This window comes from Symsagittifera roscoffensis, chromosome 10, assembly GCF_963678635.1.
Source record: "Symsagittifera roscoffensis chromosome 10, txSymRosc1.1, whole genome shotgun sequence".
In the NCBI taxonomy this organism is placed as follows: Eukaryota; Metazoa; Xenacoelomorpha; order Acoela; family Convolutidae; genus Symsagittifera; species Symsagittifera roscoffensis.
The window spans coordinates 46,363,688-46,390,218 of NC_087071.1; the positions used below are offsets into that span (position 1 = coordinate 46,363,688).

General features: G+C 33.0%; 1 protein-coding gene across 1 annotated transcript in view; it reads right to left on the reverse strand.

The window, feature by feature from the left end:
• The window catches only part of LOC134855085 (uncharacterized), a 65,266-nt gene extending 39,243 nt beyond the window's left edge, over positions 1–26,023 (reverse strand). Inside the window, exon 1 of the mRNA XM_063871464.1 lies at positions 25,498–26,023. Coding sequence (XP_063727534.1) covers positions 25,498–26,023 — 526 coding nt within the window. The remainder of the gene's footprint in view (positions 1–25,497) is intronic.
• Positions 26,024–26,531: the final 508 nt, after the last annotated feature.

Here is a 26,531-nt window from a genome sequence, read left to right on the forward strand (position 1 = left end):
TTAGTCGTATTTTTCTACCTTGGATCATCATTTCTTTTAGTCGGTAACATCCGTCCGTTAACATTCAAACAAAAGCAGTATATATTCATTAAAAAATACAAGCCATCTGGTATTAGGCTTAGAGTTTTTGACTACAAGAGGATTAAACAGCAATTGTCAAAAGATTGGCTAAAACGATCAAAAGATTGAACGGAGGATTTTCAGGATACAAAGAACAAATAGTTCACAGCTTTCAAAAAAAATCGAAATGACTGGTTGGATGTAATTGAATAAGAAAACCTCGAGTAATGCCACTACCTAGGGTATATACTTGGTTGAGCTCACAGGTAAGACAACTTGAATCGGAGGAAGATTTCACTTATAGCCGCCATATCCCAAAGTTTTTCCAAGATAGATGCAACACTTGGGCTTAGATGCAGTTAGATGCAACACTTGGTCAAAAAGCCATTTGAAATGGTTCCCTTAAAAAATGGAACTTGAATTTTGTTAACGTTGAATGTTCAAAAAAGAGATTTATAAATGAAATGAAACATGTTAGCATATTACGAAAAACTGCGTTTCATACACTTTTATCGTTTCATGGCTGCTTCTTTGAAACAAATAGTCAGATTAGCATGAAGATTATTAAAGAATCTAGACAGAAAGGAGGAGAGAGAACCGTAACGAAAGAAAACGTGAGCCATGCATTTTAAAAACATTCAATTATTTTAATGGCTATATTTGAGCAATTTCAACGAAGAGAATTTTTATTGAATAAAATATCAATCCTCAAAATTTGAAGGCGAAAAGGGTTTGAATTAAATGAATTGGAATACAGCCATTTCTATTTATTAGCAAACCTAGTAGATGAAGTTTTTCAGTAGATATTTCAGCCGCACTCTGAGCTCCTGACAAGCTGGTTACATTCAAAGATGGTAGAACCAATGATGTATGGGTGAGGCACCGAGTAAAGAGCAACGGTTTTCAAAATCAATCAAAACCTTTTTTTGCAATAAGAGGAAGATCATTGATAGAAGCAATTTGCACCAGGATATTAAAAACTAGTATATCCTTCTAATGGGCAGCTGCCATCATCGAAGAACAAAGTTCGAAATCTAGACGAATTTGACTCTGAAAATGGACTAAGATTTCAACGATAAGCATAAATACTTCCCATAGCGTCCAAAAAATCTCAACTGACCCTTTCAGTGGTTGTGTGAAAAATATTTGGATATGAATGGCAGTCTTGGTGTTCCAGATAATACAGAAAACCCAATGTAGTAAAAATCATTATACCTTGCACAAGGTCACATTGAAACTAGATCTTAACTAGGAATGAAGCTTCTGAAAACGCTTCGGGTTTCTAAAATTGAACAAAGTTTTGACTCGATACAAAAAAAACAAGTGCAGAAGCAAAAAATAAATTTGATGAAAAGTTCGGAAAAGGCGAGAATGATTGAGAGACTACTTCAAAGTTATTAAGCGCGTAATGACGAAGAGTTACTTTATAAACAACAACGATGTATTTACGGCAGATCCTCTGAAAAAGATCGCTAAGAATGGGACGCTAATACTTGCCGAAAGTTGCATGTGGTGTGGAACCTACCAGCAAAACTGGGCCCGGTAAAATTGGACATTGCAAAAAGTTTTTGTTCAAAGTGTTGTTTGTTTACAAAATATTGAAAAAACAATTTAATTGCGCTTTACTCAGCTCATATATCAGCTCCCTCACCCATGAGATACAAATGAAAGACTTGTATAAGGATTTTTTAGAATTTTTTATATTTCTCTAAATATGACAAACCACAACAAAAAAATCAAACTGAATTTTAGTTAGGTTTTTGAATGATTATGCCGAAATTGTTTGTGTTCAGTTTCCAAAGAGACTTGGAGAAAAAATCGAATCAGGTGAAACTATTGATTTGCGCAAAAATTTGTCAAATACGAAGAATTTAATTATTAACTCTCACGAAAAACTGCGCGTTCCCAATTTTGAAATGAAGTAAACGGTTCACCAGTCTTTTCCGCATGCTGTAATGAAGTTTTACTCAGCTCTTCTGATGACACAAATTCCATTTCATTGAGATTTTTGTTCCGGCTTTCGAATAAAACGGAATATTTATGCTTGGTGTGGTCTTTTTTAATCAGTCAATTTTCACCGATCGAAACAATAGTTTTCAACAAAAGTTTTTTTATACCTCATTGAAGACATCGACTTTCTGAGTTCAAATATTATGCGCGCTTTAAAGAATATTATTACTAAATTATGCGCGCTTTGAAGAGTTTATTCATAATGCTGAGAGCGTAACGCAAAAAATTTATGCCTGGCGAACTGTCCCGCTCAACGAAATCATTCCAAATTGAATTGAGGCAAACTAATTGGTCGTGTTAATTTCGTACGACTCAAAATTTTACCCTGATATTGTCCAAATTGTAACATTTTTCAATATTTTATTTATCCAAAAACTATTCGACATGAATTAAGGGATAGTCGGAACAATCAGAGTCTCGTTAGCATCTAATAGCCGCCATTTTTTGTTCCAGCCGAATAGTCAACATCTGATTCGTAAGCAAAATCTTGGAAGAAAAAGAGAGGGAGCATCCCGCATCCAGTTTCAAGCGTTAATAATCAATTGTAAGAAGTTTTTAGCACCAGTCTTACAAAATATGAGAAAAAGATGATTTTAATCAATTAATAATCGGAAATCAAATAAAATCACTTATAATACATTATAATTGATTATAATCGATTATTTTTATCTAAATTTCTAACTTACTTGTTTTGCAGAAAAAATCGATTGTAATCTATTATAATTGCTTATAATTCCTTTTAGTTGCCCATTTTGGTCTTCGACCTTCCACCTGAATTGCTTATTGCTTTTTGTAGACGTTGGTTTATGAGAAAAGTGGGACAATTGTTTTAGCGGTTTTCAAAACAATTCAAAGTTGTAACGTTTTTTTTTCTCAATTTTTCTTTTTTATAGTTGTTTCATGATGCTTATTTCATGGAACCTGATCTAAAACTACATTTTATGATTGGATAAATTAGATATTTTACCACTGTAAAGTATTTAATATTAACCAATCATGATCCATCTAACTAACAACCCACTTATTTGTAAGTGCTGAAATTACTTGTAATTTCAGCACCAGAGAGATTTGAATTTAACTTAGAATTTAGTTGCCTCTCCAAAGGAATTTCAGCAGCCGCAATAAACCAGTATACCCTAGATCTATTGAGCCTAGCAGAGACTAGTTAAACAACCTGAGACTAGATAGTATAAGAGTAAGATTAGGATCGGTATTAGACTAAGAAGTTGCACGAATCTATCCGGCCGAAAATAAGATAGCGTGACGAGCAGACGGTGTACCCTATCCGAAATTACTCTATGAGTTAACCACATCGGTCCTAACTCATCTGGTGCGACCATAAGTCTCGAACAAGACCTTAATAGCTTAGAATTAACCAAAAATAGATTAGAATTTAGACAAAACATTTTTAAAATGTTACACGACGATAATTTAATCGAAATGTCTCTACGACTCAAAAGATCAAAGCCAATATTCCGAACGATAAGAGAATTACCCGGAATTGCAAGAAGACCTCGAACCAGAGACGACATACGACAAAGTAGAAATTTACCAAATAGTTATATGATAGTACGGCAAAAGCCAACACAAACTTTTATATTTAGAATTTTATTAGCAATGAATTTAGATTTTTATTTGCAAACATAAAATCTTGAAGTCAATCTTCATAATCATTTCAGGCGCTAAACAAAACTATTAATATACAATAGCGATTGATAAAAAGATCTCAGATCGTTTTCCTAAAATTCTGCAGTATTATATAAAACATGTTTGGAAAATATTTATTGAAAATCAAAATAAAAATTAGTAGCATGACAATAAACTGTTAGTAATCATAAAATCATCAATTGTCCCAGCTTCATCACCTAAAACATAACAGCAATCATAAGCTCACTAATATCATTAAAAAACTAAACTTTTTTCTTAAACAAATTTAAACCATTTTAAACTTAAATTCACTTAATTTTAAAAATCAGATCATCAAGGCTTATACTTGGATCTTAATTAATTTTCTATTTAATTAAATTTAAAACTTGATCATCAAGGCCTATCCTTGGATCAAAAAGAACAATTTTGTTCTCCCCCACCCACTTAGCCAGTGTCTAACGACCTCAAACGTCGATTCACTATCAAAATCTTTCAAAAAACCCAAGACTAATAGAAATTTTTGAACAAACTAATCATTCAAATTAGGATAAACAGTGAAGAACTTCGGTTATTCATCCTTCACTTGAACCCTCCTCTTACCAGACCCAGGATAAATCTTAGACTTAGTAAGTTTAAAATAGTATCTAACGAACTACTCGCGTTCTAATTATACCTGAACCTTGTGGATCGATTTACTATTCTCCAACCCTTGAACACAATCATTACCCTTAAGTAAGATTAAGTAAGTTAACACCTTAACTTATGCTAGCCACGAGAAATTAAAAATCATTCTTCGGAATCGATATACTTTTCTCTCCAACCCTGAACAAATAGACCCAGGTTAAGCTAACCAAAAAATCGTAAGGACTAACAATTTAAGAAAATAGAAATCATCTAACAACTTTTTGCATCCGTCATCCTAAACCTTATGTCATTTAAAAATCTAGGAAACAAACAAACAATCGTTTTACACAACTGTGAAATAGATAACAAAAAATACGACCTTGTAATCACACCACACACACAAACAGTTGGATATATCAGAACAAAACGACAAACCTTAAAAAGGAAAATAATAACTAAACAAAGACAAATAACACGAAAAAGATTTTCCAAAAATAGAAACGCATTTTCAGAATCAGAAGCCAGCAATTTAGACGAACTCAATAAATTAAAAGAATCTATAGATAAAAATTGCCCCATTCACGATCAATTATATTTTTCCGACTCAGAAACAACTTCAAATTCATCAAAAAGAGGAAAAAGACGAATAAAAAAGCAATATAAACACAAACCAGTACACTTATATAACTAGAATCAACCAATTAGACACATCGATAATTACCTATTAACAGTCATTAAACGAAAAAATGAGCCAAACACATACTCCAAGTGAAGATAGTCCAGATAATGACGATATCCTCCCCTTCCTCGTAGATGCACCCAATGATAGAGGACAGCATATACTTTGCAAGAATTTACTACTAAATTTGTTTGAACCCGGAATCAGCCCATGTAAAGCAGAGTTCCCAGATGTAAAGATCAAAAGACAAATTATTGATCACTATCTGAAAGATATATGTAATTTGACACAACAATACGGAATCTACACCATAGAATTCAGCTCACCAAACCCGAATCACCGCAAATATGTAATTCAAACAGACGACCTTGATTTAGAATTTTCAAAAGTATTCTCAGAATACATAAAAAGCATACAATATCATAACTCACAAAGAGCAAACTCCATCTTCACTAATGAAGTTTTTGCCATAATATATAGTTATATCTCAATATTAGAAAACGAAATTCCAATCCCAAGTGTCTCACCGATAGAGACATCTAAACATATTAGGGTACGACATGAAATCACACTATTTTCAACTTTTCTACATATAATTAAAGAAAATTTCACAAAAGATGATGTTTCACAACATACAAAACATGACTTACAAAAAATTTTGGCATTGGTTTATAATAGATTATTTCACACATAATATAGATTTAATTTCACAAGCTAGAAAAAATTTCAGACCTCAAAAATCAAACAATGATACCGCCATCACAGAACAGTCAGACTACGTTTGGGACCCCGAATGGTCTCATTATGCATTTATAAATATCCCACAATCAATTGCAAGTCAAGCAATAAGTACAATATCTTTTACAAGAGATTAGGTAAGAGTAATACCATTATCCATTGATGCAACACCATTAAACTACAATACATTTTTACCCGATACGCGAAATAATAGCTTAAACTCGACCGTCATACACAATGAAAACCTTAATGGAACTAGGAACCTCACTCAACAAGATATTCAAACACCATCACACTTCATAAATGAAGAAATTGTACAAACAACAACAACTACACAACAAAGTATTTCACCAATACGTCCAAATTTAACAACACCAAGAAATACAAACACTTCACTAGCACAGGTAACCTTACAATCAACCATTAAACCTTCGGATGCTCCAAAATATTCACAAATGGATTATCAAACATATAGACCCATGACAATACCGTCAAAAACACGCAGAACGTTCACAAGAAACAATTTTGCGGAACAGAATTATAATTACACACATTCATCAAAAACAAACTATCCCCCCCGAAAAAAAAATAATAATCAGATAAGATCTCGATATTGGGATAACCCAATGGCAACAACCAATTCAGTAAATTTTCAAACTAATTCACATCCTCCACAGGATCGTAGTGAACATTACCCATTCTTTCAACAGCATAAAAATAAAAAACAAGCACCTCATCAAACGGATTACCTATCCTCTGATGATGATTATTTACAACCAGATATATTTGCACTTTATACTCAAGAATATCGTGGACAAGGAGTGCAAAAACCGTATACATATCATAGAATTTTTTCTCCACACCCAACAGATACACAAAATCAACAACCAATGCAAATGCAAAACCCAATTAATACACAATCTTTTCAACCAATTCAGCCACAAAACCCACTCGTATCAACCACTCGATTACACACTCGTATCAACCAACATAAATGCAAAATGAAATACCACTTCCATATTGCCTTCAACAACACGAAATAACAAAAAATCAACTTTCGACTTTTTCACAAATGCCAAATGCAGCAGAATCATTACAAATGACAATGAATCCATACCTTATGGGTGGATCATCAATAACATCAAACAAACCATTAATGGTATTCACAGGAACAGACACTGAATATTCTGTAGAAGATTATTTAAATGCAGTAACAGCAAATTTAATTCTAAATATAGGACCTGAACCAATTAATACGCCACTACATCAAAACTGGATACATAGACGCATAGCGTTGATACAGACAACCTTAGACGGCGCAGCCCAAAAATGGTTTTCAGTATTGCCTATAGAAATAAAATCAAACTGGAAAAGATTTACACAAGAATTTTCAAAAATGTTTGACTCCGAAAGAAACAAACAACAACAAAGAGTTTTATGTAATGAAATTCGCAGATTACCAAATGAAACCATCAAACAATTAGCAGTACGTATCGAAACACTAGTTCGAAAAGCATATTCATTAAATACACACGACTATAAAAACACAAAAATGACAGAAATCTTAATGATGACCTTAACCCCTCAATTAAGGAAAATAGCAATAAAAAAGAGAGCATCCCATCCCTCCTCAATTCGAGAGCCCGATTTAGATTTTCGAAAACTAGTAGACAAACTAGAGCAAGCGGAAATCACAATGAAACTTGAAGAAACAGAAAATCTGAAATTACAATATGTTAACCGAATTGAAACAAATACCACAAATATCAATAATATACAGGAATCAGATACAGACCTCGTTGAAAAAATCACTGAAATACTCAATGTTTACTAAAAACACCCAAACTTTAAAGGCAAACCATCTTTCAAAAAATGATGTAATTATTGCCGACGATACGGACATAGTATTTCTGAATGTAGACAAAAACAGCAAGATAACCAGAACAAACCTCAAAAGTATAAAGAACCAAATAAATCATTCTATCAATATATGAAGAAAGATCAAAATCTACCAAACAAAAATGTATACAGCAACAACAGTTCAGGAAAACCACTTCCGAACAATACCAATTACACGAGAACTCAATCACCATATACCTCAAGTTATAGAGGAAGATCACCGGAACGAAGAAATACACAAAATTCGTCACAAAATCATTATAATAGACCAAATAGTCGAAATCACTACTCCAGATCAAATTCGAATACAACACAATTTGTTTCTAGATCTATTTCCCAATCAAGAAATAATTACTATCCAAACAATCAATCACGAAACTCATCATACAATAGAAATAGAAACTACTCCAATAATCGAAATAGAAGTTATTCAAACAACCAAAACCAGAATTACCCGAACAATCGATCAAGGAATAACTCATATAATAGATCAAACTATAACAGACCAAACAATTATTATCAAAACAGATCACGAAATAATTCACAAAATCGACATTCAAGTTATAATAACCGTTATAGAAATTATTCCCAATCACCACACAGGAATAATAACCATTATAATAATTCTGACAATCGCCACAGAAGTAGTACACCTAAACATCAAAGAAATATTAATCAAGTACAATCAAATCCAGAAACAACATCAGACCCCCCAGGTATTGATGACACAGGAAATGACGAACTACAACTAAATCAAATAAACTGTGAATCATCAGATTCAGAAAGTGATACAGAAAACACTATCTCCATAAATATGATAGCAGTCGAAAATGACTACGAACCTATTATATATGAACAACCTTTTTCATCACATATATATATGAAAATCAATTAGAACTCCTTCACAATTATTATATTGAACCCATCCATTCTACACAAACGGCACAAGAAACTAACGAAATCAACACTACAAATCAATCCAATGAAAATGACAAAACAAAATGCTTGAATACAAATCACATCTATCAAAATATACAAAAAGAACAACCCAAAGAAAAAATTTGGACAATACCATTTCTTTTAGAAAGTCCAAGAAACAAAGAATTTCAACCACCAGATCTTGAAATTGATTTTTTAATTGATTCAGGAGCAGAATCAAACATAATAAACATTCCCACATGGAATGAGATAAAATCATTACACCCAAAACTAACGCCCCTTGAAACATCCAGTAATTTAGCAACAGCACAAGGATCAACATTGGTAAACTATGGAAAAATTCAATTATTTCTTCTCCCCACAAGAACAATAGAGCAAAATAAAATTTTAAATAAACCATTTAAACAAATATTCCATATCACTGATATTAAACACAATATTATTGGAATACCATTTATCTCTAAATATATACCAACAATCAACATTTTGAATAGTAAAATACTAATCAAAGATAAATACACAAAAACAAAAGACACATCCCTAACATTTTTTCAAAGATTAAACAAACAACCACCATTCTTTTCAAAATTTTATCCGATATATAATCAACAAAGAAAACACCTGAAACCACTATCAGGAAACATATATAATTTTTCAATAAAACAAGTTCACCAATATGATAAAAAACAAAATAAACAACAACTCTATATGTCAGATTTTGAATTCAAACCTATCCATAAGTTTTTCAAAATCACAATCTCATCCATAAACTATTTGAAAAACTCGAATTCAGATATTATTTCTCTACATGTATACAACAATACACCCTATCAAGTAACATTACCTTTAGGACTTTTAGGCTATTGCGAAACCAACGCTACGATATCACCAATACACGAAAAAGCATACCGCGTAAATAATATACTCCAAATATTAGATATTTGTCAATCCACAATTCTTAATGAAGAATTATCCATAAATAATATAATAAGTAATGAAAAAAGAAATACAGATTATTTCACAAAAACCCCATATTTCAAACCTACATTCAACATAAATAACTATACAGAGAATCAACAGAAATTTTTAACAATGTTTAACTTCCAACATTCACAAATAACACAAGACGAATTTGATAAGTTAGCCAAACAGCTTATAAAATATTCATCAGTCTATGCAACATCCAAATTTGATGATGGCAAAATCAGTTCATCACTACATCTCCCATTAAAACCTGACGCAGTTTTCAAAAAACAAAGAGCAAGTAAAGTACCAATTCACTTACATGATAAAGTAAACAGATTACTCGATATTTTAGAACAATACAATTTTATCTCACCGGTAAACAAAGAAGAACAACCAAAAGGTAACACATTTATCAACCCTGTTATCATCCTAGCAAAAGGAGAATCATTAAAAATAGTTCTAGACGCTAGATACCTTAATTCACTAATAGACGAATCAAAATGCAATTGGCCTATTGAACCAATACAAGTTATTTTAACAAAAATAAACGGAAAATACTTTACAACCGCAGATATGAATAGTGCATATAATCAAATGCCACTAGATGAACAATCGCGACGCCTAACACAATTTGTTATTGGAAATCAGCAATATGAATTTAACCGCCTATTTTATGGAATATCCATAAGACCAGCAGCATTTTCAGCTTTTATGAGCAAAATTTTTAGACCACAAATACTCAAGAAAAACGCAATCACCTATTTAGATGATGTTTTTATGCAATCACAGACAAAAGAAGAAATGTTCAAAGTTTTAGAACACAATCACAAAATACTTCAGAACGAAAATCTGAAGGCCGCCCCCGATAAATCACACTTCTTTTTAACACGAGTCAAATTCTTAGGACACAATATAGAAAGAAAAACAATCACTCCATTAAAATCACGCATTGATGCTAATCAAAAGCTCCAACCACCAACAAACAAAAAGAAAATCCAAGAATTCCTTGGAATGTTAAATTTTTTAAGCAAATATGTCTATAAAATGCAATTATACCTAAGACCATTCTATAATATACTTAGACAACAAAATAATTTTGAATGGAATACAGAACATCAAGCACGATTTGAAGAAATTAAAAAACTCCTAACTGAACAAATTTCGAATACAATTCCAGATCCAAATCAACCATTCTATGCAATGTGCGATGCTTCGAATTTTGGCATCGGCGCATCATTATTACAATCACACAATGGTACAAACAAAATGAATCTTATATCAGCAAATTCTCGATTATTCACTCAAGCAGAGCTACGACTCTCAACTCTAATGAGAGAATGTACAGCCATAATATATACACTTACAGAATATGAATTCCTGATACTTGGATCAAAACATCCAACAGTTCTATTCACAGATCACAAACCAATCATTTTTCTCTTTACACAAAAATCTAATCCAAATCACCGAGTTTATAGATTTCAACTAATTCTAATGAAATTCCCAAACTTACATATAGTTTGGACAGCAGGAAAGAATCTTGCATTACCAGACACTTTAAGTCGAAATACACCACCTGAATTACTTACACGAAAAACTACAGTAGAAATACCCAAAAATATAAAATTCTACCTTGCAGAAAACGAAACATCACCCCGACTAGAATGCAAATATGCAGTATAAACTGACGTTGAACAATCACATATAAACAATCTACAACACTTCCCACTTTATTTAGATTGCCAAAATAACCACTACGAAGTTGATCTACTTGGAACATCAACTTTTAAACCAATTCTATATTCACAATGGATAAAAAATAACACCCAACAAAAAAGAGTAAAACAACACCCGCATAAAAGAGACCTTTTTCCGTTAATTGAAAAAGAAAATCTAACTGATAAAATAAACTTATCAGGACCACAAACAAACGATTCAAAATACACAATAAATCAAGTTTTTGACCTCCATGACCCACTTGATACAATACCCTTATCTAAATTAGAAATTGAAAACATTTTTCTCCCCCCAACAGAAACAATTACAATTTCAACACTGAAACAATATCAAAATCTTGACCCAGTAATTCGACAACTGAAATCATGGCACAAATATAAAACTAAACCTATCAAAGCAGATTCAACTATTCTAGGAAATAAAACACTCCTCCGATATTTTCGAAAATTCAATAATACAACAATTAACGAAAACACAGACCTTCTAGAATACAAACTAAATGAATCTACAGTTACCTGTCTCCCTTTAAGTATGATTCTCATAGCTTTTAATATTTCACATACACAAAATATTAAAGGACACTCTGGATCAGAGAAAACATATTCAAATTTTATACAAAACTTTTATTTCCCAAATGCACCAATTTGGATAAAAGTACTATGCAATGACTGTATAGTATGTCAACTGAATAAACCTTACCCAAATCAAAAACAAATAGCATAAAAACAAGATTTTAAAGGACAAAGATTGTACTTTAACCACCGTATTTCATTTGATACAAAAGGACCAATTTCACCCTCATCCGAAGGAAACTTCTACATTATGGTAATTGTTGACGCGTTTACACATTATGTAGCACTTAACCCAGTACCACATTGTAACGCTTATTACGCTTACACAACACTCTATGAACACTGGATAGCCAAATTCGGACTACCAGAAATTTTAGTTACAGATAACGGTACAGAATTCATAAATAATGAAATCATCACACTATGTCATTTATATAACATCAAACACAAACCACGTACATCTCACGCACCTTGGACAAACGGCTTAGTCGAAGGTATGAACCGTTCACTACAAGAAAATCTTAGATGTATCATCAATGGAAATGATACAAAATACACCGAATGGTCAGCAGATGTAAAACTATTTCCCTTAGCATATAATTCCCAAATCACGACAACTCTAGGAATGTCACCATATGAAATGGTTTTTAATCAAAAGCCACGCAAACCAATTATGTTTACAGCAAACTCTCATAAAAATGCACAAAGTCATTGCCAACCGAATAAAGACTCAATTTGTTATAACCTACCTTTACACACACACGATGAAGATCATTTTCATCACCCACAAATTCTTAAATTAGCCTCCGGTACACACACCGAATGGATTTTAAACAGAGATAAAAAGCACAATGAAATTTACCAAAAAGTAACAAAAAAGTTGTTACAAAGGCAAAACATTAATGAACAAATAAATTCACGCTTTACACCAGCCTCCGATTTAAAAATTGGAACATTTGTTTTAATACCCAATTTTAACACTCAAAAAGGAATCTCTAAAAAATTACAACCCCTTCGTAAAGGACCATACCAAATAATTGCCACACCCGCTGATGTCACATATAAAATTACCGACTCAGACAAAAAAGAAATTGTTCAACACCGAAACAACCTATTACCTTATTACCCAAAAGAATACGCACTACGCGAACTAACTCAATTATATTCTTTCACAGGTTTAAAAGTTATTCAAAATAACCCACATACGGAGAATAAAACAAAGGAACAACATGACATTCATCTCGAAAACCAAAATAAAAAATCAACTATAACGAAAAACAATACAAAAAAGCTAGATCAAAATATACCTCAAAAAGAAAGAAAAAATAGAAAATTGACAGAAAAAATAATACCCCAAAAACAAATCGACAAATCAGAACATAGAGAGTCATCACGACTTAGAAATCAACCACGTAAAAACTATAAAACATTCATTCCACAATCTAAAATATTAAAGAAAGTCGAATTTCAAAAACAGCTTTAATTTTATATTTAACAATTTTTACACCTCTGAAATATTTTGAACTTTCATTTTTCAAAATAACATGCTGACAAACAAGCAGCGATTCTAGTTCAAAATTAGCCAATAGGATTCATCCAATCCGTCACCTTCTCTAACTCTAACACAAACCAACTAGACGAACGATATTAAACTCCAGGCATATCTATAACTATAACTTTGCGACCTCCAGGTCAAAAATAAGCAAACCACTCCAACTTGACAACTAAAATAAAAATCACCATAATATCATAACCCTCCCTTATCTAATAACCCAAAGATCAACAATATTTCCCCAACTCCGATCTCAAATACCCCCCAAACAAATATGTTAAATTAGCCTAAAGTAAAAGAACGACCATTTTAATTAGCCTAAACTATAAAAATCTCAAAAATACCCCAGATCACTTGACAAACAAAAATAAAGACAAAAAAGACCTCCCGATCACCATAAAATTCGCCCCCAACAATTTTTCACAAAACTCAACCCACTTGTCAAAAAACCAATAAATAATTCCACCACACTTGAAAATTGCCTCAAACAACAAAAAATATTCGATCGAGAAGCCATTTCTTAAATGCTCTTCTCTCGACCAGTCAACATAATTCTTAACATTCTCATAAACTTTTTAACGATATTTAAACTTTTAATCATATTTCTTTTTGATACCTTTGAATCTTTTGTAATAATCTTAATCATTTTTTGCAATATTTTTTTAATTTTCTATTCCATATTTGAACTATACCTCCAGCTTTCGAAAGCTATTGACTATATCCACAGGTACGATTCACAAAACTTATCTAAATGATACGAACCATATTTAGTAGAACAGATATTTTTTTACTATTTGTAATTTTTATAACATTTCTATCATCCCTCATCTTGACATATGCAAATGTCTAAAGAAAGCAATCATCACATTCGCCCTAGCAACAATCCTCCTAATTCTTTTTCTAGAAGAATACTATAATAAACATCAATTTTTCCACTAAAAGAATAAATAAAAAACCATCAAAAATTGCTAACCAACAATCACTCAGTCAGTCTTCACCGACATCATCCCAAGATAACCCAACACCATCTTCAACAACCCAAAACCCCCAAACATCCACACGAATTTCCTTTCAAGATAACCCATATACCTTTGAAGAACGACACGCTCGCTTATCTGAACCACTAGAACCAGTTCAACGACAAGCACCTCTAAGCGAACCAACATATAACTTATACCCAACACTACCACAAGAATTAAGTAGAATACGAAATCCTAGTCAAAACCAAAATACAGTCGAAATAAATAGACAAATTATACATCCTCGACGAAACAGAAATTTTCAAACTCCCCGAGTTCATTTTGATATACCCCAATCCCCATCACAAAGTACTCCAGAAAACCCCATCGGTATATTACCAGAAACCCCTACGCTTCTTTCACAACGTAGCACCTCAAGCCTACCCTCAGATTACTTAGGTTCAACACCAACATCTGAACAAATACGTGAAAATCCCTTTAACCCTACAAACCAAACATCACGACTACCATATTGGACAACACGTTCATTCACACAAGGTGAACCAAATTTAATCAATGATCCAATAGATATTTCTACGGATACAACTACATCCTCATCACTACCAGAAACATTATCACTACCATCAACACCATCAATAAGCCAGATTTCACCACCGTCTTTTAACTTAAATTTCCCAAATAACCTCGACGCTAGATATCGAGAACAATCATCAACAAATATTCCTTTAAGACTAGACTGGAATACATTCACAGCACCTCCACCATTATTTGGACAACACCCAGGAAGTAACCGACTCCACAACTGGGCACTAAATAGACTACAATATAGACAAGACATTCACGAAGACATTCGTGATCATAACATCCAAATACTCCAACAAAATAGTCTACAATTAAAATTTGAAATCACGGTTAAATTAAACAACATTACTCAACATCCCTATCCATTAAACCCACCAAATATAACAGCTCAATCCGTACCACCACCATTTATAACAACTGAAGTGATATACAAATACGACAGATATACCCAAAAGACAATTGGTTACATCACATTTTATAACCCATACTCAGGATTGTCATACATATGTATATTCTAAAAATTTTAATTTTTCACCAACTCCTTTTTCTAATAACCTCCAATGAAAACATAAACCCTTCCCCCCGCACAGGACCCCGAGATTTATTAGTAACACATTACGATTGTGAAGAAAACGAACAAAAAACACTACACAAATATGCAATAAATCAAGTATCACAATGCGAAACAGAACCACAAATTATAGAAACAACAAATGTAATAGCGACACTTCATTCAAAAGCCCGAGCAACAACAGTTATAGGATATAAATTCACAGCAACATTTTCTGAAAAGAAAGTACATTGTTCACAAGTCTCAAATGGAAATAAAAACCGACTTGACCACGAATCATTCTACCAGAGTAATATCGAACGACTTTTACATCTCAATCCCGAAGATTGTAAAAACGAGTTACTAAGACTAAACATCACAAGAAATAAAAACACAGATAGAAAATTAGTATATTTCCAAGTTTTTGCAGATTCTGTACATCAAGCAGAACTTGAAAGATATCAAGGACATATAAAATTAGATGAAAAATACCCATACAACGGCGCACACGGAAGATTAACTTATGACATACACGATAAACACTGGATACCACACATTGGTATAAATGACCCATCAAACTGCAAAGCAGACACAAAAAATAAAGGATATCAAGAAATAATGTTTTTCGATTGGAAAATACAACTCGAAAAAATACAACTCATACGCGACTTATCTGACAACACAATGATCTATCAAGGAATTAGATTACCTTGTAAAAACGATCAAGGCTATTGTGACCCTACAACACGAACACAAGCAACAATTGTTTGGTTCCCCGAAGACACATGTACAACATTTCAAGTAGCAAAAATACACGCTCGTATGATAAAATTTCACGAAAAATATTTTATACAATCAACTCCATATGAACAAGTCCATCCATCACGAAAACAAAGTTCTAATTTTAGAAATATATACAATATAGAAAATAAATTGACACGTTTTCAAATATATCAAGAAACAGAACTTGCATGTAAATACAGAAATCCACTTCACAGAACACAATATTCCGAGATATTAGTTGAATACGAAAAAGGATTCGACATGACCACTGGAAAAGTAAAAATCGACCCATACGCCACAAGTCACCCTATAAACGAAGGAACATCATATATACCAGTTGATTTTCAAAAAAGTAAAAGTCAACCTGGTGGACATCTAAAACACCATGACACTAGAAGCACACGTTTACAAGAACTATCACTAATGAATAGTACATATTTCGGTAATATCCACTATGATATTCACCTAGATATGAAATTAGACTACACAATTAGCCGAATTTTTCAAGAAATGTCACTCTCTGAATTAGAAACACTTCACCAACTATGCGAATTAGAAAGGACACAAATCCTACAATCACTTGCACTAGCAGTATTAAAAATACCCTACGCAGGATATTTACTATCAGGAAATAGATCAAATTTTTTAGACTACGAAGGAAACATTTTATGAATTTATACCTGTACCAAAAAAGTATCACCACTATATGTTTTTGAAGATAAACGCTGCTATAAAAGAATCCCTATCTTTTATAAGAATAAAGTACATTTCGTTGACACACTTTCAAGACGAACCTATTTCTGGGATACCGCAGTCCCATGTGGATCAGAAAATAGCCACAATGTAGTTCAACTGAACCCTGATGAAGATAAATATTACCTTCTTACCCCATATCCCACATTAATGCAATCACTCAAAAAATTTTCACCTGAAAGCATAAGAGGTATTGCTCGAAACCCAAATATTGACCTACAATCACTTGGAATATATTCAAAATCCGATATCCAACATCACATTAGAACACAACAATTCCAAGAATTATTAACACAAATGGACACTATACAAAGACAATCAATTGACCAAAACTTACGCAAACTTGCCGAAACCGCAGGATTTGCTGATATTCATACACAAGATTATAGCGGATATTTTAAAGACATTAAAGACTATATATATCTGAACGGTGAAAAATATAGACCACAAGATATTTCACCCATAAATATTTTTAGCTTTGTTACACTAAAAAACGAAATTCTCGATTTTCTAGGATGGCCCTACTACATCTTAGAAAAATTGACTATTTTATACGCAATGTTTAACTTTATAGGATTTCTTTTTTCGCTTTTAAAAGGAATCTATAATACATGCGCTATACACACACAAGTAAATAGACAAGCAAGTGTAGCACGCATACTATTTGCAGGATTTTTTGGAATTTTTTCATCATCAATAAACAAAATTCTTTTAGACGCACAAATAAAAGAATACAACACAAAAATAGCAACAAGACAGAACACATACGACGAAGAACATAACAATGTAGACATAACGCCTACAGCACCACAGTTACCACCCCTACCACATAACCATCCATTATCCCTAGTCCCACGAAATTTTCGAAATTTAGCAATAACACATAATCCAAATTTTAGACCAACCATATCACAAAGTCCCATTCAACATATAATGACACACCATCCACTAGATGAAAATACATATGAACAAATTATAGAACAACCCCATACCACCGCTTTTCAGTCTCAAAATAATAATTTTTTTAGCCCACGATGAGCCGACAACTTGGATCCCTACACCGCTCAAATTCCCACCCAACCAACCTCAACACTCCAATTACAATAATTCCACTTTTTGCTTTCCCGCCACCCGATTTCCCAACCAATAACGTAACATCAGGCATGAATTCAGACACTAATTCACATATCTCAGTTTTATACTCCATTTCACAACTTAATAACCCAAATATTGAAACCCCTGATGAATTTGCAGACTCTGAACCATCTCCATCCAATAATTTTTAAACCAACTCCTCAGTTTTTTCAAAACCCCCTTTTCAACCAATCCCGCCAAATAACCCACTTCCATCCATTTCTACACCCTCTTATGCTTCACAAGTCACCCCAACCTACTCTTCATTTCAATCAGACCGATCATCCAATTCTCCAGATACTCCCCAAATCTCCCAGGAACTAGATAATTTTATCACCCTACAACAACAACCCTTCCACCTTGAAAACCCCACTATAAATCAGATTTCATCCACAATAGAATCATCAAACCCACCTACCCCTACACCCTCTTCAGCTTATACCGCATCATTAGCACCATCATCCACATCCACCGAATCATCAAATAGCACTAATAGAGCTTATCGCACTTTCAAAAGAAAATTCCCGAACCATCCATTTCCAACAAAACCAGGAACAGCCCGTGAATATATTAATCATCCAAATCACACTAACACGAAAGATTTTTTAGCAATCACCCTACCTTCATTTCCACAATATACTTTGAACACTCCTAACAACACTAACGACACACGTAGTTTTGTAGATGAACAAGTTTTAATGCCTACACTTCATTGGACATCATATTATCATTTTACTAACCCCCTTTGCCTACCTTTATCTAATACTCACATCGATATAGAAAGAAATCAAGATATGCTATATCGACTCACCACATCACTAACACATAGACAATTTACTTATATAGGATATAAAAAGTCACTAAAAACACACACTGCACCCCGAGCTAACGAATACACGCTAGAATATTACGATCACATTATCATCCGAGCTAACCAAGACCAATTTTTAGATGATGACCGTTTCGCTAACCCACAAATCACAGAAAAATTCTTCATCAAAACACCATATGTATTTACACTCAATATATTTGATCGCAAATTCGATCACATCATTTCTGAAGCACTAAACGACACACAAGCTTACGAAAGTTTTAAAGAAAAGTTTCAATTATTTTCACTAACCTTTCATTTCCTTGCACCACACGAACGAGATTTGCACTGCTCACACGATATTATGTTACGAACTAAACAAACCCACACATATACATATTATCGCTTCATACAAAATCACTTTGATCTACTCACTCCATCAAGACAACCACACCACCGTTTTCAATTTATTAACTCTAAATACACTTCACCATTTTTTCTTAACTTCACATATTGCATCAAAGATACTAACCTTCACGGTATTCTTCGCAATTATGATCCCATAACCCAAATGTATATTTTTTGTCCCATCACAAAGACCTTCAACGCAGAAGAATCCAGACCCTTCCTTATCCCACATGAATTTGTTCAACCTATAGAAATCCCAATATTAGAATTCATCCACAACACTAAATACAATCACAAATTATATAATCTCATCCAAAACACACCTTATGATTTTGCAGTTGGCACTGAAGAACTAAAAACCATTAAAGCACTTCAATTGCTTTGGCCACTGCTTCAAACTAAAAACATCATTCGCATACTAGCAAAATTACTAACTAACTCCAACATAATACACGACATCTTCCCCCACGGTTTTTTCCCCGACAACTAGCAGGTAAGTATAATTTATACATATTCTTAACTAATAAATTCAAATTAAAAAACTAACCATTCTTTATCCATGTCTCATTTTGATTTTTAGTCTTCATCTCATGATCATCTGCAAAATACACAAAAGAAAAATAAAAAATAGAAAACTTCTTCAAATTGTTCAAAACTCTAATAATCTTTTGCACCAGCTAAATTAAATAAAATTCATACAAATGTAGTAAATTAATTTATAAATTATTTCCCTAAAAGCAGTAATTCTAATAATGATGAAAATTTGTAACTTAATTTTTCCCCAAAACTAGCAGTAAAATTGAAATTCTATGTAGTAAATTGATAAGACGAAAATGCAGTACTAACCTTTTGATATTTCCATTCACTCGCACAAGAATTCTATCCAAACTCGCACAGCTCGCCCACGAAGAATTGTTTAAATAATGAATTTTAGTTTCAAGCTTTCACACTCAACAACTCTAACACACGATAACAAGTTTCAATCTTTCCTTTAACCCGGTTGGAAAGGAATTATATACTAAACAAAACTAACCAATGCAGCTTACTAAACACCACAACACATAGAATAACAGCATGACTAAGAAAAGAAAACCAACGGTACCCAAACCGGATTAACCCAGTTTAAAACTGGATAATTTATTCTTTTGAAGACTATTATAAAGTCTAAGAAAGAAATAATAAAACACAAAAAAGTCGAAAGACAAACCCATACCAAAAACAATTTGATTTTTGAAAAAAGGACACAACCAACGAAACATAAGAAAAACCACAATAAACCCAACATAAAACGTTATCACATAACAAGACCTCTCACAGAAACCGCACGAAATCATACTCCCACTCCTGGCCTAACCCACCAGAGAGGACGTCCTGAGCATGCTCTATAGCCGGCCTAACGCACCGCGCTACATCCACGCTTTGTGACGACACTTCTATTTTTAATAAGAGGTACTCAAGGGTGAGTAACTCTTCAAAATAACCGAACTAAAACAAAAAGCTTTTGTGAAAACAACTAACCAAAATCATAATTAAAACACCGAACTAATAAAAATTTACACTAAATCTAATGAGACTAAGAGATATAAGAGTAAGATTAGGATCGGTATTAGACTAAGAAGTTGCACGAATCTATCCGGCCGAAAATAAGATAGCGTGACGAGCAGACGGTGTAACCTATCCGAAATTACTCTATGAGTTAACCACATCGGTCATAACTCATTCAGGTTTTTTACCACCAAATTATCAGCACACTGCTTTAGTTTCATAATTTTTATAGAAGACTTATATTTCACCTACCGAGGGATTATTTCAACCAATGTGAGGGGATCTCTATGAAACTTTTGTTTTGTGGTAAAACTTTGTGTTCAGATGAACCACAGAGAGGCAGGAGATCTCACTTTTAGAGTTTTTTGACAAAAAAAGTAGAATCTATTATCATAGATTTTAATTGTTTATAAGAGATTATAATAGATTATAAGAGATTGTAGGAGATTGTAGAAAAATTATAAACATTTATAATTGATTCTAATTTATTATAATGTTACGAAAAATATTATCATTATAATGGATTATAAATCGTTTAAACACCTAAATTTGTCGCTTATAGTTAAATATAAATTTGCTAAAAATACAATTATATATATATAATATAATTAATTGTTTTCTCTTTTTACCGAGTGCGGGACAACCAGTGCTGCAGCGAAAGGAAACAGTCGGATATAACAAAAACCTACTCGAAATTAGGAAAACTAAGGAAGAAATTCAAAGTATATCTTCTGTGAAGTCTGAGACAAGGAAGCAAGCGAATATGATTCGAGAGCTTTAAATAAAACCCCCACTCGAAAAAACGAGCTCAAATTAATGAACATTCACCCTCTCCGTAAAATTGCTGCAAAGTGCTAAAATTTCAGAAGTTGCATTCAGAACCTTTTTGATTTGAAACTCAATTAGTTTATTCGAATTTTAATATTTGACAACTTCAGCTAAATTTACTTTCGTTATGAAACTGAGATCAACGTTTGATTGATAATGCATGTGGATCAAAGAACGTTTGATTGATAATGCATGTGGATCAAAGTTGTTTGCTATTGAGGCTGAAAAAAGTTTCTCTTGAAGTTCTGAAAACGATTGTAGAATATAAATAGCTTACGCGGGGCTGTTTGTTGATCAAAACTTGAGAGTTGTTTCATGATTCATTGCACCTTTGTGGTCATTGGTGAAAAAAAAACATTTAACGAGAAAAAACGAGAAATTGGAAAAAAATTCAAAGTTAGTTGGAGATGAGGTCCGTAAGCTTGAAGTGCGTATGGAAAATCTTTTCGAGAAGTTTTCAGTAGAGATGGATGAAAGGGTTAACTTGAATGTTTAACTTTTATCTTTCAAGTAACTATCGGGGACAATTTTGTCCCTCCGTTGCAAACATCCGGGACAAAAGTGCCCCCCCCCCCACTTCTGTGAATTACTAAGAATGAAACTTTACAACTACAAGCGAGCTCAAAACTAACTACCAAATATGATTGGAAGAGAAGAAGTCCAGAATATTGATGCTTCTGGTGGACTGTTTCTTGTTTTGGATTACTCAGCTAGCTAACAGGTTTTTTTCTTAATTTTTCTGAGGCAATCCCTCCTGGTTTGGAGTCTCCCTAAGATAAGATTAAGAAATGCTCTGCTTTCTCAGTGTGTGAGGAGAATTGACTATGAGAAATCAATTTTCTCTGGTTTTTTCTCCTCTGTTCAGAGATTGCTCGTCGTATGGGATGGGAATTAAAGTAATTATTTTCCTCATTCTGCTGGATTTCTAATTGTTAAAAAATGCTAGTCAAAAAGTTTTCATATATGAAAAGTTTCTAAATTTTCAATTTCCATAGATGAAAAAATGCTAGTCATACACTTTCCATATATGAAAAAATGCTAGTCATACAATTTCCATATATGAAAAAAATACTAATCATAGACCTTTCATGCAATTTTCTGTATATATGGAAATTGTATGACTAGTATTTTTGGTCATCCAGGGTACTTTTGAAAATATTAATACAAAAATTATAGCGATTATATCCCAATAAAAATTTTGAGAAATGTTTTTTTTACCCCAAACACGTCTGTTAAGCAAAATTTTGGAAAAGTTCTTCTCGACACGGAAAAAAATGCAAACTTATGAGGTGGAAATCAGAAAACCGTTCAAATAAAAAATCCGACATTCTCATTCTCTTGTGAAAACTAACGTTAGCTTAGAGTCACTCCCAGTTATTTTAGAGCCAAATGCGCCTTAAGAAAAATTTTGACGTTGGTCAAGCGTACCCGCACTGACAGAAATGGTTTCCGGTCGATTTAAATTGATTTTAAATTGATTTTAAATCGATCCAAATTGATTAACCATGTACATTTCACGAGCTCAAATGGATTTCAAATCGATTTAAATCGATCTTTTTGAAAATTTGAAATCAATTTCAGTGTCTAGAAAATCGATTTAAATCGATTTCGATGAATTTTTCGACACACCAAAATCGATTTTTGCTAACACGACGAAAAAAAACATACCCTTTAAAAAAATTGTTGCCATTTTATTCTCGAATTTTTAAACATAAGCACTCGTGCCAGATGTTATAGAATTCAATAAAATGATCCACATAAATCAGGTTTTAAACTCAATAATTTGCAATAAAATCATAGAAAACCATTGTAAATCAGATTATGGGCAAAATCTTGTGTAACAAACCAGAAAAGGGTCAGGTAAAATTAAATTTTGATCTCAACAATGTGCAATAAAATCATAGAAAATCATGAAATTAAATCAGATTTTAAGCAACAACTTATGAAACTAATCAAGAAAAGGGTTAGAAATTTATCGATATTTTGGTCTTTTTAAGCTGCACTACGCTAAGGATGTAAAATGAAAAATGTTAGGCAAGAAAATAATGCAATAACAATTTAAAACTGATAAAACCTGAATGAAAAAAATTGATTTAAATCGATTTAAATCCGTTTTAATCCCCTTAAAAATAAAAACACATTCAGACTGTAAAAAATGCATTTAAATTGATTTAAAAATGATTTGGATCAATTTTTTTAGCTGGGATTTAAGATCAATTTAAATCGATTCTAAATCGATCCAAATCAATCTTCATCTCTTTAATTTAATCAACGTACTTTTTTCATACTAAAATCGATTTAATTTTAATCAACGTATTTTTTTCATACTAAAATCGATCCTAATCCATTTTTGTCAGTGCGGGTATAACTATACCAAATGGGGGACCCTTTGAAAAAAATTGGCAACCAGAATTGAGGGAAAAAGCCCCCCCCCCCTCGGCACGCTACTGCTTAGAGAAAAGGTAGAACTAGAGAATATTTTGATGCGTTTCTAAATTTCTATCAAAAAAACTCCAGAAAATACAATTTACTTGTTCAAAGCAATCATCGCCAAACCAAAGCCAAAATACAAGAACGAAAACTTCAAAACTTTAAAGAAAAAGAGTGCAAAAATATTATTTATAAAATTGCATATTTTCATGCAAAGAATAGTTCAGAAAGTTTACTGCAACAATTATTATTCGTGAAATCTTCAAACTTCAAAAAAAATTATCAAGTTGTGAGAAATGAATTGATGGCATATTATGAAAGTTTATAAAGTCTTTAGGAGGATAGAGATAAAATTTCAGGGAAAAGAAATTGCCCAATTCACTCAGAAATTTGTTGACAAGAAGAGCTATGTTGATTCTGGTTCATACTTTTTTTACAGTTTGAATCGTAACATTGCGGGACAAAGTTAATAGAACGCTAGAAAACTCAAGAAAGAAAGAAATTTCTTCCTGAAAAAAGTGCTCAATAAAGTGCTAAAATATTCTTGTGCAAAACAACATAAATCATTCAAAAGTTTTTAATAAGCTCATGAAGTTGGGTTTTTTACTTGTATTTCACAAAAATAATTTGTGGAAGCATGAATCGAAAAAAAGGAATGACACGATGCGATAAAAAAAACGGCTGCGATAACTTCTGCGCGTTTTGTGAGGAATATTAAAAAAACACAAAACAAGGGCTATTTTTGTCAAGATCGGTTTTGCAACTTTTCCAGATTTTTGAATAGCGTGTTTTATTTGCAAAGTTGCAATAAATTCGCTGTCATTATCGGATCAGACAATAAAATGTTTGAATTGTCAAAGACACCTTTGTCTGTTTATCCAGGCCGGTCAAATTTTCTCTTTTTTCATTTTTGTGCTCTTTTTGGAGAAACCGATGTCATGAGTTTCCTGAAAACAATTCTGGGCCGATTAACCAATAAAATGTGCGATACTATCAAAAGGTATAAATCAGAATTCTTTGTGCGACCAGTAAGATATAGGACAATGTTTTGGTGCCAAGTACGAATAAGTATCAGTTTTTGGATCTCCACTGATTTTGAAGTGTTTGGAAATGTATGAATAGAAGTGAACTGCGTATGAACAACTGAAGAATTCATCCCATTCAGCCGGACTTCTGTTTTTTCCTGTGTTGAAAATAGTTTTCGCTCTTTGCGCGCCAGTAGTGAAGAATTTGAAGGTCGGAAAAATTGTGAGATTCGCACTTTTAAAACCTCTCAACTCTTTTGGGCTGATTTGATAAAGCTGCTCAATCGAGTGTGTCAACATTAGAGGCCCGGTCGCTGCTCTGTTTTGGTCGCCGTTGTAAATTTTGACCAAGTTTTCCATGATTTTCCACGGAAGTTGGTGACCTTTATCCAAAGCCACAAACGCGTTTTGAATATGACCTTTTTCACTTGGTGCTTCGGGGTTGCAAAACTCGCTGTTGTTTTTCACTAAGTCATATTCACGACCCATATTAGTCATAGTAACTGCGTTTCGAATCCCGGTCAGGTCTCTGAGAATGACGAAGTCTAGATCTAAATACATGCCGCCGTATTTATACACAGAAACCTGTCGCATCATATCGCTGGCATGCGTGATGACATCTTTATTTCCTTCCAGCTGTGAAAAAACAAGTTTTTCAAGGGGTGTTTCTTTGACAAACTCAGCAAAGTTATACTTGAAGAACTTAGCCCCGTATCTCAAAAGCTGACAGGTCGCGTTGCTCTCAGCTGGTTCTAAAACCGGCGATGACATGAGAATAACCGGATTTCGGCCCGAGTTGCGAAGCGCCGATTCAACTGAACACGACTGACGAGGATCCAGAATTGAATGCTCAGCTGTCTCGATGAAGAACAGCGGGTTTTCCGGCAAATCTGTTTCTTGGAAATTGTCGAGCCAAATTGTCCGTGAACAATTTACGTTCGGATTAACAAGTGGCAATTCATACTTTTTTATTGGTTCGCCTTGATTTTTTTCAATTTCTTTATCCTGTTCAAATTTATTCGGCCTAAACTCGGAAAAGGAAGTGTGTTGTCGTTTATTTTGGGCGTCCTCTTGATTGGGCTCTGAAAGGTAGTTACTAAAAGCCCAAACAATAAGAAACACTAAAATAATTATGGTGTAGATTTTAAACTTTTTAACTTGTGTACTAGTGAGTAACATCATTTTATTTAAATAATAGCTTAAGTTGTTTTTTGATTAATTGAAACGCTTTAGTAACGAGATCTGATTTAAATGAGATACTTAAAAAACGCGTTGAGTT